This window comes from Vicugna pacos, chromosome 6 (genome assembly GCF_048564905.1).
Source record: "Vicugna pacos chromosome 6, VicPac4, whole genome shotgun sequence".
NCBI classification, from domain to species: domain Eukaryota; kingdom Metazoa; phylum Chordata; class Mammalia; order Artiodactyla; family Camelidae; genus Vicugna; species Vicugna pacos.
Genome location: NC_132992.1, coordinates 91,204,358 through 91,216,604, shown reverse-complemented (window position 1 = coordinate 91,216,604; position 12,247 = coordinate 91,204,358). Strand labels below are relative to the sequence as shown.

The window sequence follows — 12,247 nt, the reverse complement described above, 5'->3', positions numbered from 1 at the left end:
TTGTGGACAAGGCTGGATTAAGCAGGGCCACAAGCGTGACGCACAAGCTCAAGGGTGCTGTGAGAATTTAGAATCCTTCTAAGAATAACAATGCTACTCCAGCAAACAAACAGGTGTGCCAGGAAGTAACCTGATTGCTCCTCTCCTTCAAAAAATTTCTTGATCTTTGTGCAGCATCTTCCCTATTGACACAATCTCGAGCTCATCTGTCTCTTTGGCCAGCTGATAAAAAACGAATGACTTACTTAAAGCGGGTAAAGAACACCCTGCCACATCTCAGCACTCCCCATTGCTAAGAACTGCACTGTATGCAAAACCACAGCAAGCTTCTCCTCCTGACGGTCCTTTAAAGAGCCAGACCTCATCATGGAAACATCGAGTAACTACATCAAGAGGGTGATATGTTAGAAACTCTTAAAAAAAAGCCGACACATGCACACTGTTGAATGGAATTTACCATTTTGGTTGCAACTGTCCAAAATTTTCTTGCTGCCAGGGACATGTCAGGAAAACACAAGATAAAGTGCCTTAGCAATCCAAATTGGGGTACAACAAAGTGAATGAGAGAAACATGGTCTTGATTTTCCAACTGAGTGACTTCATTAAACTCCTAAAACATAAAAACTAGCAAAAACACAATTTAGAAAGAAAATTCAAGGAACGAAGTCTTATTTAAGAAAAACATCAGTTGTAACATGCCAGCTACATAACCCAGAGATACAAATTCATCCAACATTCATTCATCCAACAACAGTTAAAGGTCCTTCAAACAGCTGGTAGATGTTGTGTTAGGTACTACAACATAAGTGAACTTGGTAAATAATAACTGAAACTTTTTTTTTGAGTTTTACTGCTTACAAAGCATTTTTGCATATATAATCACACTTTTCCTCACAACAACCCCCTTTACAGACAAGGTAAGTGAGACCCAAAAAGAGTAAATGATTTGCCCCAAATTACATAGCCAGTTAGAGCAGGAGCCTGAACTCACACCAAATGAGACTTCAAATCTTTGGCTCTATTATCCTCTGCCATTTATGTATTTTGCCCTGAAATTCTCTTTCTCCTCCCTCTTCAGATTCCCAGGCTCAGATCCTCCTTCCACTACAGCAAGATTTTCCAGAGTTTAAACTAAAATTAAGTCTTAGGCAATAAAAGTTCCTTCATCAAACATATGTGGGAAACTCAGGGGCAAAATAAACACACACACAGACATCTGCCCCATAAGACTTCCCAGAGCCTTTATGTTACTATGTGCTGTCCCTTTCCGGGGTGGGGTGTGTGTGTGCAATTTTTATCAAACAACTGACCACAGAACTACCCCCCACCCCAAAAGCCCCTTGGATGACTAAGACAGCAGTCAAAAGCACAGGTCCCAGAGTCAGATGGCCCTGGGTTCAAACGCCAGCTCTGTGTGACGCTGGACAAGCCAGAGTATGCCTTTTTTTTTTTTTAAATCTGTGAAACAGATGTGACAGGAAGAGCAGCTATCTTATGAGGACAGCATATAAAGTGCTTAGCAGGTTACAATGACCACAGCCAAGGCTCGACAGATGTAGTACATTCATTTATTCAATGAAACATTACACAAAACAAATAGTGCTAGAATACCTGACGGACTGTTTTACAAAATTAAGGTCAGAATGATTAAAGCAAACATCGACTTTTTAGTTAGAAGACCTAGATCCAATTTCCAGCTTTACCTGCTAAGCAGACGTGCGGCTTTGAGAAAGCGACCCAACCTCTCTGAATCTTAGGTGCCTCTTAGACAAAAATGGTAATAGTAACGCCTCGCTCACAGGATGTTATGAAAATTAGAGATGGTACCTGGAGTGCCTGGAACACAGAGGGACACTCACACACGTGCTCTCTTCCTTGTACACGAGTCTGGAAGACTCAGACACTTTTCACTTAAATATGTGAGGACTCTTTAAGCTTCACATGCGCTTTCACTAGCTCAGACCCCTCTGTGAGTCCTACCAGTGGGCCCTGTTAGGCCTTACTGCTGACCGACTAGCCCGGACAAATCCTGCCCACGCACAAGCGGGTCCTGCGCCCCAGAGTCAGTATTTCTCTCAAAATCCCAATCATGCCTCCGTGCTCAGAAAAGAACAGACACCCAAAAGGCAGCGACTGCCCTTTTTCCTGCCACGTCCCCTTCTAGGGCCTATAACAATGACTGGCATATGGCAGGAGGTTTTCAAAAAGTAGTAAAAATGAATAAATAAAAAGCGCTGAGAAGCCAGGCTACATCCAGCGCTGCTCAAATGTGACAGATGGAATGAAGATGTATGAAACGCTGCTTCTGCCTTCCAGTAACAATCTAGCCAAGAAGATAAGATTGAGAAACATTAAATATTAGATTATGTGCTATACAGCTTGAGTGTTGTATGGGAGTTCGGTAAAAGAAATGTATTTGGGTTACAGAGGTCGGAAAAGGTTCCTGAAGGAAGTGCGTGTAGTGCTGGGTCTCGAAGGATTTCATGGGAAGGAAACAATGGTTCAGAGATGGGGAAGCCAACTGGTAGGTGCAGATCTGTGACTAAACCCGTTTTTTGGAGCAGAGGGAAGACTCCTGGGAGTTAAGCTGTAAGAGAGAGCGCGCGCAGTCAGGCCACAGAGGGCGTCATTCGCAGAAGACAAAGAGGAGCTGGACTGGCCGTGGACGGAACTGCATTACAACTTGGCAAAGGACTGTCCCCAAGTACTGGGATATGTTCCTGGCATTTCCCACCTTTCTTTGAAGCAGGCTGTATTTAAATTTTCCGTCAGAGTGGGGTGAACTGAGAGATCTAATTATCATAAATGCCCAACCAAGACCAGAAAACAAGCAATTTTATCAACTGGAGCAAAATGTGTCTACTTTCCTCTACCTTAGGAGTCTTGCTTCCCTCACAGAACACACCGCCGTCACTCTGGGGCTCTGGAAGTGCTCCAAGGCTCATCTGACTACGAAAGCACCCTCTCTCTAGGGAAAGGAATTTCATCCCTGAGCACAAAGGCTTCTCTGAATCATAGTTTGTGCGACGTCCTGTTCATAAAAGCATTCCCAACCACACAGTTTTCCCCATCTCCCCATCTCTCAGGAAGACTCTATCTTGACTTAGAACACAGCCTTTGCTCTACCGCACAGGGTGAAATAGGAAGGACAGGGCTTCGGAACACCCAGGCGGGAGCCACCTTCCTGCTCCTGGTTCTCCTTCCGGGTGTTCCGGGTGGAAGCCTGTGCATCTGGGGGCCATCTTCAAGGATGCAAAAGCTCCCAGAGTTCATGTTTTCCTCTGGGCCTCCTCGAGTAAACGCAGGTCATCTCTCCTCTCTTCCAGCCCTTGTGGCGATGAAGCCGGAGGCCAGGCTCGTCTCAGAGACACACAGCAAGATCAGTCCTGGCGTCTGGCAGGCCCTGAACTGACTGACTGGGGTGAAAACACTCCTCTCACTTGTAAACGGGTACAGGATGAACTCCTGACAGCCGCGTGACCAGCAGTTACCAAACCCAACACAGACCACAGAGCTGCACGAGCCCAGTTCCAGACCGAGTGCTGTGTCTGTATGGACCCCCGACACACACTCTGAACAACACACCTGGACTCCGTCTGCCTCAGGAGGTACAGCTGGTCTTGAAAGCACATGTAGCAGCACCTTTTAGTCTCTGGGGCTCCTGACTTTCCCGAGCTCCCTCATGGCCATTATCTTTTTCTCTCTGAACCACATCTCCATACAAAAGTTATTATTTTTATTTTCCGTGGACAAACTACATCCCAGTGAAGTTAAATGACGTACCTGAGGTAACACAGTTACTGTCATTAGAACCTAGGGTCTGCAGGATCCCAAGCTCAAGTTCTCCCCACAAACTCCAGCTTGGGGTGCGTACCATCAGCGAAGCCTTGACAAAATGCATGCTCCTGGGTTCCACCTCTGAATACCTGCACTCAGCAGGTCTGAGGAGAGACCTAGGCACCTGTGTTTAGCTTTCAATGGGCCCTCCCAGCAGGGAACTGTGACAGAGGATCCCCATGTTGAAGTCTCCAGTAGCTTCTCCTGATGCCCGACAGAGCTGCTGCAGGAGTACTCCATCACATCTACAACGGCTCCTTCTTCTTGGAAGGTGCTCACCACCGAGTTCTCACTGTATTTCACTCCACCCTCTCCACGGGAGAGAGCGCCCACACCGTGCCTGCCCAATGCAGTCCACGTTAGTTCAACAGACATTTATTGCTTTTATCAGTCTCTGGAGATTCAAAGATATGACACAGAGGAGTGCAGAACAAAGAGTAACAGGCTGTGGACTGAGTATGCAGGCACCGGGGAGGTGGGCTCTGGTTGCGCTATAATAATCAGCCAGAGAGCACGACAATCCCAGTCTGTCAGCTGCAAGGACCTGATTAATCCCTCAGACCAGTCAACGTCTGTGTCAGCCAAGCCAAGATCCAAGCTCTCGGCTGATCAGTCACATCACGGTCGGTTCACTGTGTCATAAACATTTCAGTAGCAAATAGGATTATCGTCCAAGGACTGACTGCTGGCCTTCTGAGTGTGATCACTGAAGAAGACGGGGAGATTAGAGGCGCTCCCCAGCCTTAGAGTGTGTCAGCTCTCCTTCCTGGCTCATATGCAATTTCGAATCCAGGGTCTGAATGCTTTGCTGCTTAAGGTAAATTAAAGGAATTAATTTATTGAGTATCTACTAAGTGTCAGGAACCTGGCCAGACGCTTCATATAAGGAATCTCATTTAATCACTGCAGTAGCTCTGGGAGGCAGATGGCACCCCCATCTCACACACAGGCAAACTACAGCGCAAAGAACCTACGTACCTCGTGCCAAGTAACAAGACTTACCAAAGGGGCCAGTGCTGCAAAACACGCAGCTTCCCATGAAAGATGCACAGTCCCTAAAGGAGAAAAATGTTTACCTCTGCAAAGTAGGGAACTTCACGGCAGAGAGAAGTCCCCATCATGAGAAAAGTCAACCAAGTTGGGCCACCCTGAAAAGAATGAGAAAAATCCCTCTCCTCAGGTTTTATCAGCCAAAATAGGGCTGAGAGCACACTGCCCCCAGCTGCCGGGCCTCAGCTCCTGCACAGCTGCCACAGTCCTTCCCTTTACTTTCACCCACCCCAACCCTATGCCTCTCCTTCTCCGAGACTTACTCCAAGAAATGCCTCCTCCAGGAAGTCTCCTTAACTTCCACGACGGCAAACCACGTCCTCCTCCCAACCCACAGCACCTCACCTGGACTCCCACAGAATTTCTCCTAAATTTTCCCTGGGTTTGTTTTGTCTTTGGCTACCTGCACCCCATGATTTTGGTGCTGGTTCAGTACCTTTTCAGGACAGTCATTCCCTAAGGGCATGGCTAAGGATGATAGACATTTGCCTCTTCTACTGGGGCTTATATTTAGATGGTCAGGAAGATGTTTGTTGGATGGATGGTAACCCTAACAGCAAAAAGGCCCCCCTACCTCCAAAAAGACACAGGTTTTCAGAACCTGCACCGCTGGAGACTCCTCAGTAACCATCCTAAGTACCTAGCAAGATTTGCACAGGCCCAAGCTGGTCTTCTGTTCTGGGGCTCATTCCTCTAGGTAATGAGTCCAGTTAAAAGTTTTTTCTCTAAGTTCAGTTTTGTTTTGTTTTGTTTTTTTAAATGGGGGAGAGAATCCGGTTTACTTATTTATTTATGTTTGGAGGAGGTACTGGGGGTTGAATCCTGGACCTCGTGCGCGCTAAGCCTACGCCCCGGCCCTTGAGCCATAGCCTCCCCTCTTAGTTCAGTCTTGTTTTGCTGGTTTCCATATAAGAGACTATGACTGTGCTACGCAGAGAGATGCGGGATGGAAACAAAACCTGTCTTAAACAGCAGCACCTGAGCTGGTTATTAATTGCTTCCAAAATATAAAATACAAACATTATAGCGAAGGTTTGTAATTTATACACTAATTTCCTATGTGTTATCCTCAAAGTAGCCCTTTTCCTATACGCAAGGTAACTAAGGTCTAGAGAGATAGTGACTTCCTCAAGATCCCAGCTTTTAAATTTACATTGTATGAATCGCAGCCGAGTCAGGATTCCAGATTCACACACTGCTCTTCTCTGAGAGAAACTCAGAAATTGTAACACTTATTTAATAATGGAGAGACTGGTATTTTAAAGTAGATCTGCATTGCCATCTTACAGCTAAATTATTTGTTTCCCAAAATAACTTTTTGCTTGTGGCTAGTCAGACAAACACTAGGCGAAACTGTCAAGTCAATGAAATTTGTCTGTCTTCCCCCTCTCTGCTTTATTTTTCTCTCTCAGCTCTCCACCCTCCGCCCACGTCCTCCAACCAGGTGTTCCTACCACCCCTCATTAAAGACCCACAGGGTTGTACATTCTAGCAGGCTCTGGGGGATCAAAGAGAGCACGATCATAAGCTCCCCACAGTTAGGAATTTGTGAGTGACTTATTCAAGTTATTCTAATGCCTGCAGTGCAGACATTTAATAGTCAGACATTTACTAATCCCTCCTGGAGCTGACACTACGGTAATAGCGATAGAAGATGACTAAGATATGCTTCCTGACCTCAAAGAGCTCCTGCTTCAGTGGGGTAGAAAGATGTGAAAAACGCGCACTGTTACACAATGACCCTGTGGTTAGTAAGTACCACACGGAGATAGGACGTAAGTGGGGAGGGGAGGAACTGGGAGGAAGGGGCCATCCTCTGCTCCACTTCTACCTCCCACAGACAGGGAGATGTGTCAAGTGCCCGGCGCTACAACAGGCTCTGGGCCCAGAGGGGAAACTCAGAAAAGTTGTGCTGGCTGGAAGACACAGGCCAATTCATAGCATGGCATTCCAGGCACAGAGTATCTGACAAAAAAGGACTGAATTGAAATTGACCAGATCTTAACTGCTGGGTGACTTCAGGCAAATTACCTAACCTGTCTGAGCCTCTGTTCTCATTTCCTTCCTTCATTTAACCATTATTTATTGGATACCACTTATACGCAAGGCACAAGGAATATAGCAGTGAACAAAAAGAGGTTTAAAGAACTCTATCCTTATGGCATGACATCCTGCTGAAGGAAGACGAACAATAAATAAATACAAAATTAAAATCTATAGTATGTAGATGGTGATAATGTGATCTGGTGAAAGAATAAGCAGAGTTGGGGGAAGGGGGTGCCCACGGTGGGGAGGGATATATTAAACAGAGAGGTCAGGGAAACAGCTGAGCAAAGACCTGGAGGAGATGAGGGAGCAAGCCACGTGGCCCCCAGGGGTGGAGATCCGAGTGGGGAGAGTGCCTGGCATGTGCGGCATGTGGCCAGTGCGGCTACAGTGGTGTGAAGGGGGTGCGCTAAAGGAGACATCATTTGGGTGGGGCCAAGCTGGCCTTTCGAGCCACTGCAAGAGCTTGAGTTCCCACTCTCAGTGAGATGGGACACCACTGGAGGGTTACGAGCACAGGAGAGACATGATTTGATTTTATATTTTAAAAAACGTGAAGAATTAAGAATAGGGGAACAAGGCAGAAAGCGTGGAGGCCAGTCATAAGGACACTGTGGTAATTTGGGTACAGATCGTGGCTCCATGGACCAGGCTGGTAGTAATGGAGAAGGTAAGACGTGGCTGGATCCTGAGTATATTCTGAGACTGAGCAGGCAGGACATTGCTGCATGGATTAGATAAGGAGCGTGAGAGAAAGATGCCTGAGCAACCTCTCCCAGCTGGGGAAGAATGCAGGAGGAACAGGTTTAGGAAAGAACAAAAGAACAGTGCTAGACATAGGAGTGCGAGATGCCGGTGAGACTCCAGATCACAACGTCAGGCAAGTAGGACCATTTATCTGGGATGAGTCTGGGGAAAGGTCTGGGTTGGAGGTTATGTTTTGGGGCTGTCCATGTCTTTGAGCCTCTGCTTTCATTTATAAAGTGTTCTGTGGGCAGAGCGGCTGGCAGCAGCTGGCGCACAGCACGTCGAGTTTCTGTGCCTGCCCCTTCCCTGCCCAACCCGCGTCCACCTCCTGCTGAGCCGGGACTTATCTCCTCACCACAGCGTGAAAGTCACTGTACCTAAATATCGGTTTCTTCAAGGGCATACAGGACCCCAGGAAATGAGCAGGACTAAACGGCCTTGGGCTCTGGACACGCGGGTGGGCGCTCCTGGTTTGTGAACTTCAGGCCTTCCCTGATACCACTCATATAGCTCGTTTCAATGTTCCAGTGAAAGCATGAAGAAAGTTCCAACATTTCCCAAGACTAGGCATCAGTTTCAATCAATAAAGAGCTAGTTTGAATTTGAATCCTGTAATAATGTCTTATTTAAAAATAAAACAAAACAGACCCAAAATAGTTAACTTCCCATTTTCATGTGATTGACAAATTCCAACTGTGGATTTTAAATCCTGGAGTTGGTACTACATGTCTTCTGGAAATAAATCAGAGTAAGTATCAGGAATTTAGAGAAACAGTGGTTTCTGATTTGGGTTTCATTCTCACTTGAGGGATTATGAAGCTGAAAATCACATTTAAAACATTGTATTCTCGAGTTGGTAAGGAAACTGTCCTGGGTCTAGAGGGGGAAGACAAACTACACAGTAGTCCACAAAGCCGTCTCCTGCAGTGCTCAGAGACCATCTCTGCGGTGTGTAGTAACAGGTAAATGTTTAACTATTAGTCCAGTATACATCTCACCTAAGAAGTTTTTTTTTTCCTTAAAAAAAAGCAAAAACACAAGTGAAGCGTGTCTACCACCACAGCCAGCCACAACAGTTTGCCTGGTGTTAGAACAATACAGTCTTGTAGTCAACAGCCGGCAGAGATCCCCTCACCAGCTGGAAAATGCTGGCACGACCTCTCAAGCTCTCAGGATTCTGCGACTCTCCCTGGGCCCCAGCAAGTCATGACAACCGTCAGCACGCTGTAGGGCGAGACCATCTGCAGAGGTTCCCTCTGCAACGTGATCCGAGTTCGCTGGCGCTCCAACAACTGGGGTGTGCTGAGGACACGTCACATTTTTCTCAGGAGGTCAGCTGTCAGCTTTTGGACGTGCCCTTCCGGACCAGCACGCTCAGCGGGCCCTGTGGCACCAAACCAGGCCTGCACCTAGAGAGCGCACTTGCTTTTCCTCCCTTGTTAAGTCCTCCTGAAAAGGAACCGCGTCCACGGCTTACCAAGCCTTGCTGTGTGTCACGCAGTTGTAGGCACTAAGGAAACCAAGTTCAAAACAGAGGGTCTGACAAAAGCCCTCAAGGAGCTCCTAGCCAACAGGGAACAACAGCGGGTCAACTTGTCTGTGTCAATCAGACTTCCTTTTAAAACGAGTGTGGCCCTGGCGCTCTCAGAGCCGGGGTGTGCACGGAGGAGCGTGTCCACAGGTGAGGCCCCTTTATGTAGGTAAACTGACGGAGCCCCTAGGGGCCTCCCCTCCCTTTACATTCATGGAGCAAGAGTGCTGTGATTTATAAAGTAAGTTTATGTTGCCTTATTTAATTCTAACAGTATTATAGATTTTCTTGGCAAGAACTACTATTCCCATTTTTCAGCTGAGAAGACTGAGATTAAGGAAGACCTGCCAATTCCGCAGGGGTAGTACACGGCAGAGCCAGGATTATAAACCAAGTTCCCTGACTCTCATCCCAGAGGTCCGGCCCCTCCCACCGCCCTCAGACCTCCCCAGGAGGGGGGCTGTGCGGCTGGCCACAGTTTAACCTCCCCACCAGCAGGCTCCCTGCTGGTCCACCTGCCGGTACTTGAACTGCTGCTTCTGGCTCCTGATTTTTTGCCTACCTGTACCTCCTCCTTGCCTTTGCCTCAGACTTCCCATCTCAGCGACAATCTGTCTGCTTTTCCCCAGCCAATGGTTCTCAAAGTCTGGTCCCCAGAACTGCAGCATCAGAAAATCTGGGAACCTGTCAGACATGCAGATTCTCAAGCCCTGTCTCAGACCTACTAGATCTGAAACTCTGGGGGTGGGGCCCTGGGAGTTTCCCTGAGCCCTCAGCGTGACTCTGCGGCATGCTACAGCTTGAGAATGACCCTCACCTAAGCTAAAAGGCTAAGCTCCTCCAGAGATCCTGTCTTGCCCCACCATGACCACCTGGCCCCACACATACAAGCCTGGGACTGAAGAAGAAAGCCACCTGCCTGGTTCTGTGCAGCAGTTACAAACTCCCCTTTCTGGTCTACTTTCCCACATTCTCAGTTCAGCAGTGCAGTGCCCTTTCACCTGACCCCCTTCCACCTCATCAGGCCCATCTCTTGGCTCTGGACCAGGAGCCACCACTGCGGGAGTGCGTTTGTTGATGCCTATCCCCGTTTCCTCGCTATGAAATGCAACAGGAGGCTCCAGGCTTGTTCAACGTGGAAGCCAAGACTCACTCCATCTAGAATAAATGCTAACAATAAAACATGAGCCCCACCACTGTACTACATTTTTGGATTTACAAAGCTCTTCTGCAACTCTCACAAGGATCAGAAAAACTAATTTTGAAACTCGGAGTAGAACCCAAGACTCCTAATTCATTCCCTAAGGACCTATCTAATGCTACATGCCAGGCATTCAATAAATTCTTGTTAGTTATCTAATGGAGCTGTCATCAAACAGTAAGTCTGGCCACTGTGTCACTCCATGTCACCAGAGCATGTTACCACATGGAAGGAACATCCTTTCCACAAACCCAGTCCATCAGAAATAACACAGAGGCATGCTTGCAAACACATGATAACTTCCTGGCTCCAAAGCCCCAAGTTTACAGAAGGGCGGGGACAGCCTCTGCGGTCCTGCTTTTTCCATGAGAAGCTGACGACCCTCTCATCTACTCCCCTGCTTCTGATTGAAGGTCCCTGGTTTCCTCTTGTAAGTAATGAAAGGTGGTAATCCTAGTGCCATTTCGTGTCTACTGCAGCAACATTCGGAGGGAACAAAACAGGCCTGCGGAGGTTCCCACACAATCACTTCTTTGCCCGTCAGTAGGGTGTTTATGTTCAGTTCTAAAACACACAGAAATCCCGTTTGAGAAATGAGGAGCTGTCAGAGGTTAGAAACAGACATGCTCTCTTCTGTATTCTCTGAAGAGGTGGAACCATGCACAAACGAGCGGACAACCCTCCCATTCCACCTCCTTTATTTTCATTTCTTAGAAACTATCTCTGTTGGAACATCCCTTCCCACATTCATACCCAGGGACACATTCCCGGAGAAGAGATGGAGGAAAGAGAAGGAAGAAGATTCACAAAAGACTCTAATTTGGAACATTAATAATTACAGCAGCGGAAAAGCTTACGAAAGCAAAGGACCCTGTTAACAAAACATTATGAGGGCACTTCCCAGAAAACTGCCCAGCCACGAGATCACTGTTAACAATGAGGAAAATCAGAGCCAAGATCAAATCTCGACTAAGCAGACCGACTTGTAGGATTTTGCACCTTTACTGCTACAATTAGGAATTCCTAAAAGAGCAGTAGGCTCCCTGAGTTTGACAAAGGAAGGAAAACAAAAGATGGCAAGAGACTCAGTATTCTGGATAAACAGTCCCTATTCTGTATTCATAACTCTACACCAGCGACAGCACAGCTCAAATGAGGCACAAGGTGGGGTCCGCGGCAAATTTACACGCGATCAAACCAATTATCCACGCTGCATCTGTGCATGCAGTAAACACCCTTGACCTGCACCCCCTCTGCACCCCCCACCCGATGACCGGGGTAAACCCCACCACAGAAAAGAACCCTCTTTCTGTGAGAACCAGCCAGAGCCTAAGCTGTCATTACACAGCAAAAACCTAGCGAGAACAAAAACCCAGCGGCAGACTGATGTAGCAACCCCAGAACATACCTGAATTCTTCAAATGCAAACATGACCTAGTCAGAGACAATTTCCTCAGATTGTCTGGCAGCCTTTTTGTTTCGGAGGACAACCATTTAGTCGGTCAGATGGTGCAAAGTGCAGAAAAAAGAGGCGGGGTTTCCACACCCCCCCAATATTCTGAAGTAAAAGGCTTTCTGCAGACGGGGCCTGCAGCCTCCAGCTCCGCCAGCTGCTGACAAGCGGCAGCTAACAGGGGAGGCAGCCAGAAAATCATGTGATCATTCCAGCAAGTCTGATGAATGCAGTGTGTGCTTGGGCTCCGGGCGGTGAGCTGAATTAGTCCCAAGAAGTAAGTCGAACCCTGGACATGCCTGGGATCGTGGGTAAACCACACAATCTGTGCCCCGCCAAATTTATGGGGTGGGGGTGGAGGGCAAAACTGTCAAGGAATGAG

General features: G+C 47.5%; 1 protein-coding gene across 3 annotated transcripts in view; it reads right to left on the bottom strand.

Moving 5' to 3' along the window:
- EVL (Enah/Vasp-like) overlaps positions 1–12,247 on the bottom strand; it is a 134,383-nt gene that overhangs the window by 88,045 nt on the left and 34,091 nt on the right. Inside the window, exon 1 of one of the 3 annotated variants that reach the window (XM_015243348.3) lies at positions 11,821–11,940. The exons of the other annotated variants lie outside the window; for them this stretch is intronic. Coding sequence (XP_015098834.1) covers positions 11,821–11,843 — 23 coding nt within the window. The 5' untranslated portion in view covers positions 11,844–11,940. Of the gene's footprint in view, positions 1–11,820; positions 11,941–12,247 lie in introns of those variants that run through there. 3 annotated transcript variants of the gene reach the window in all.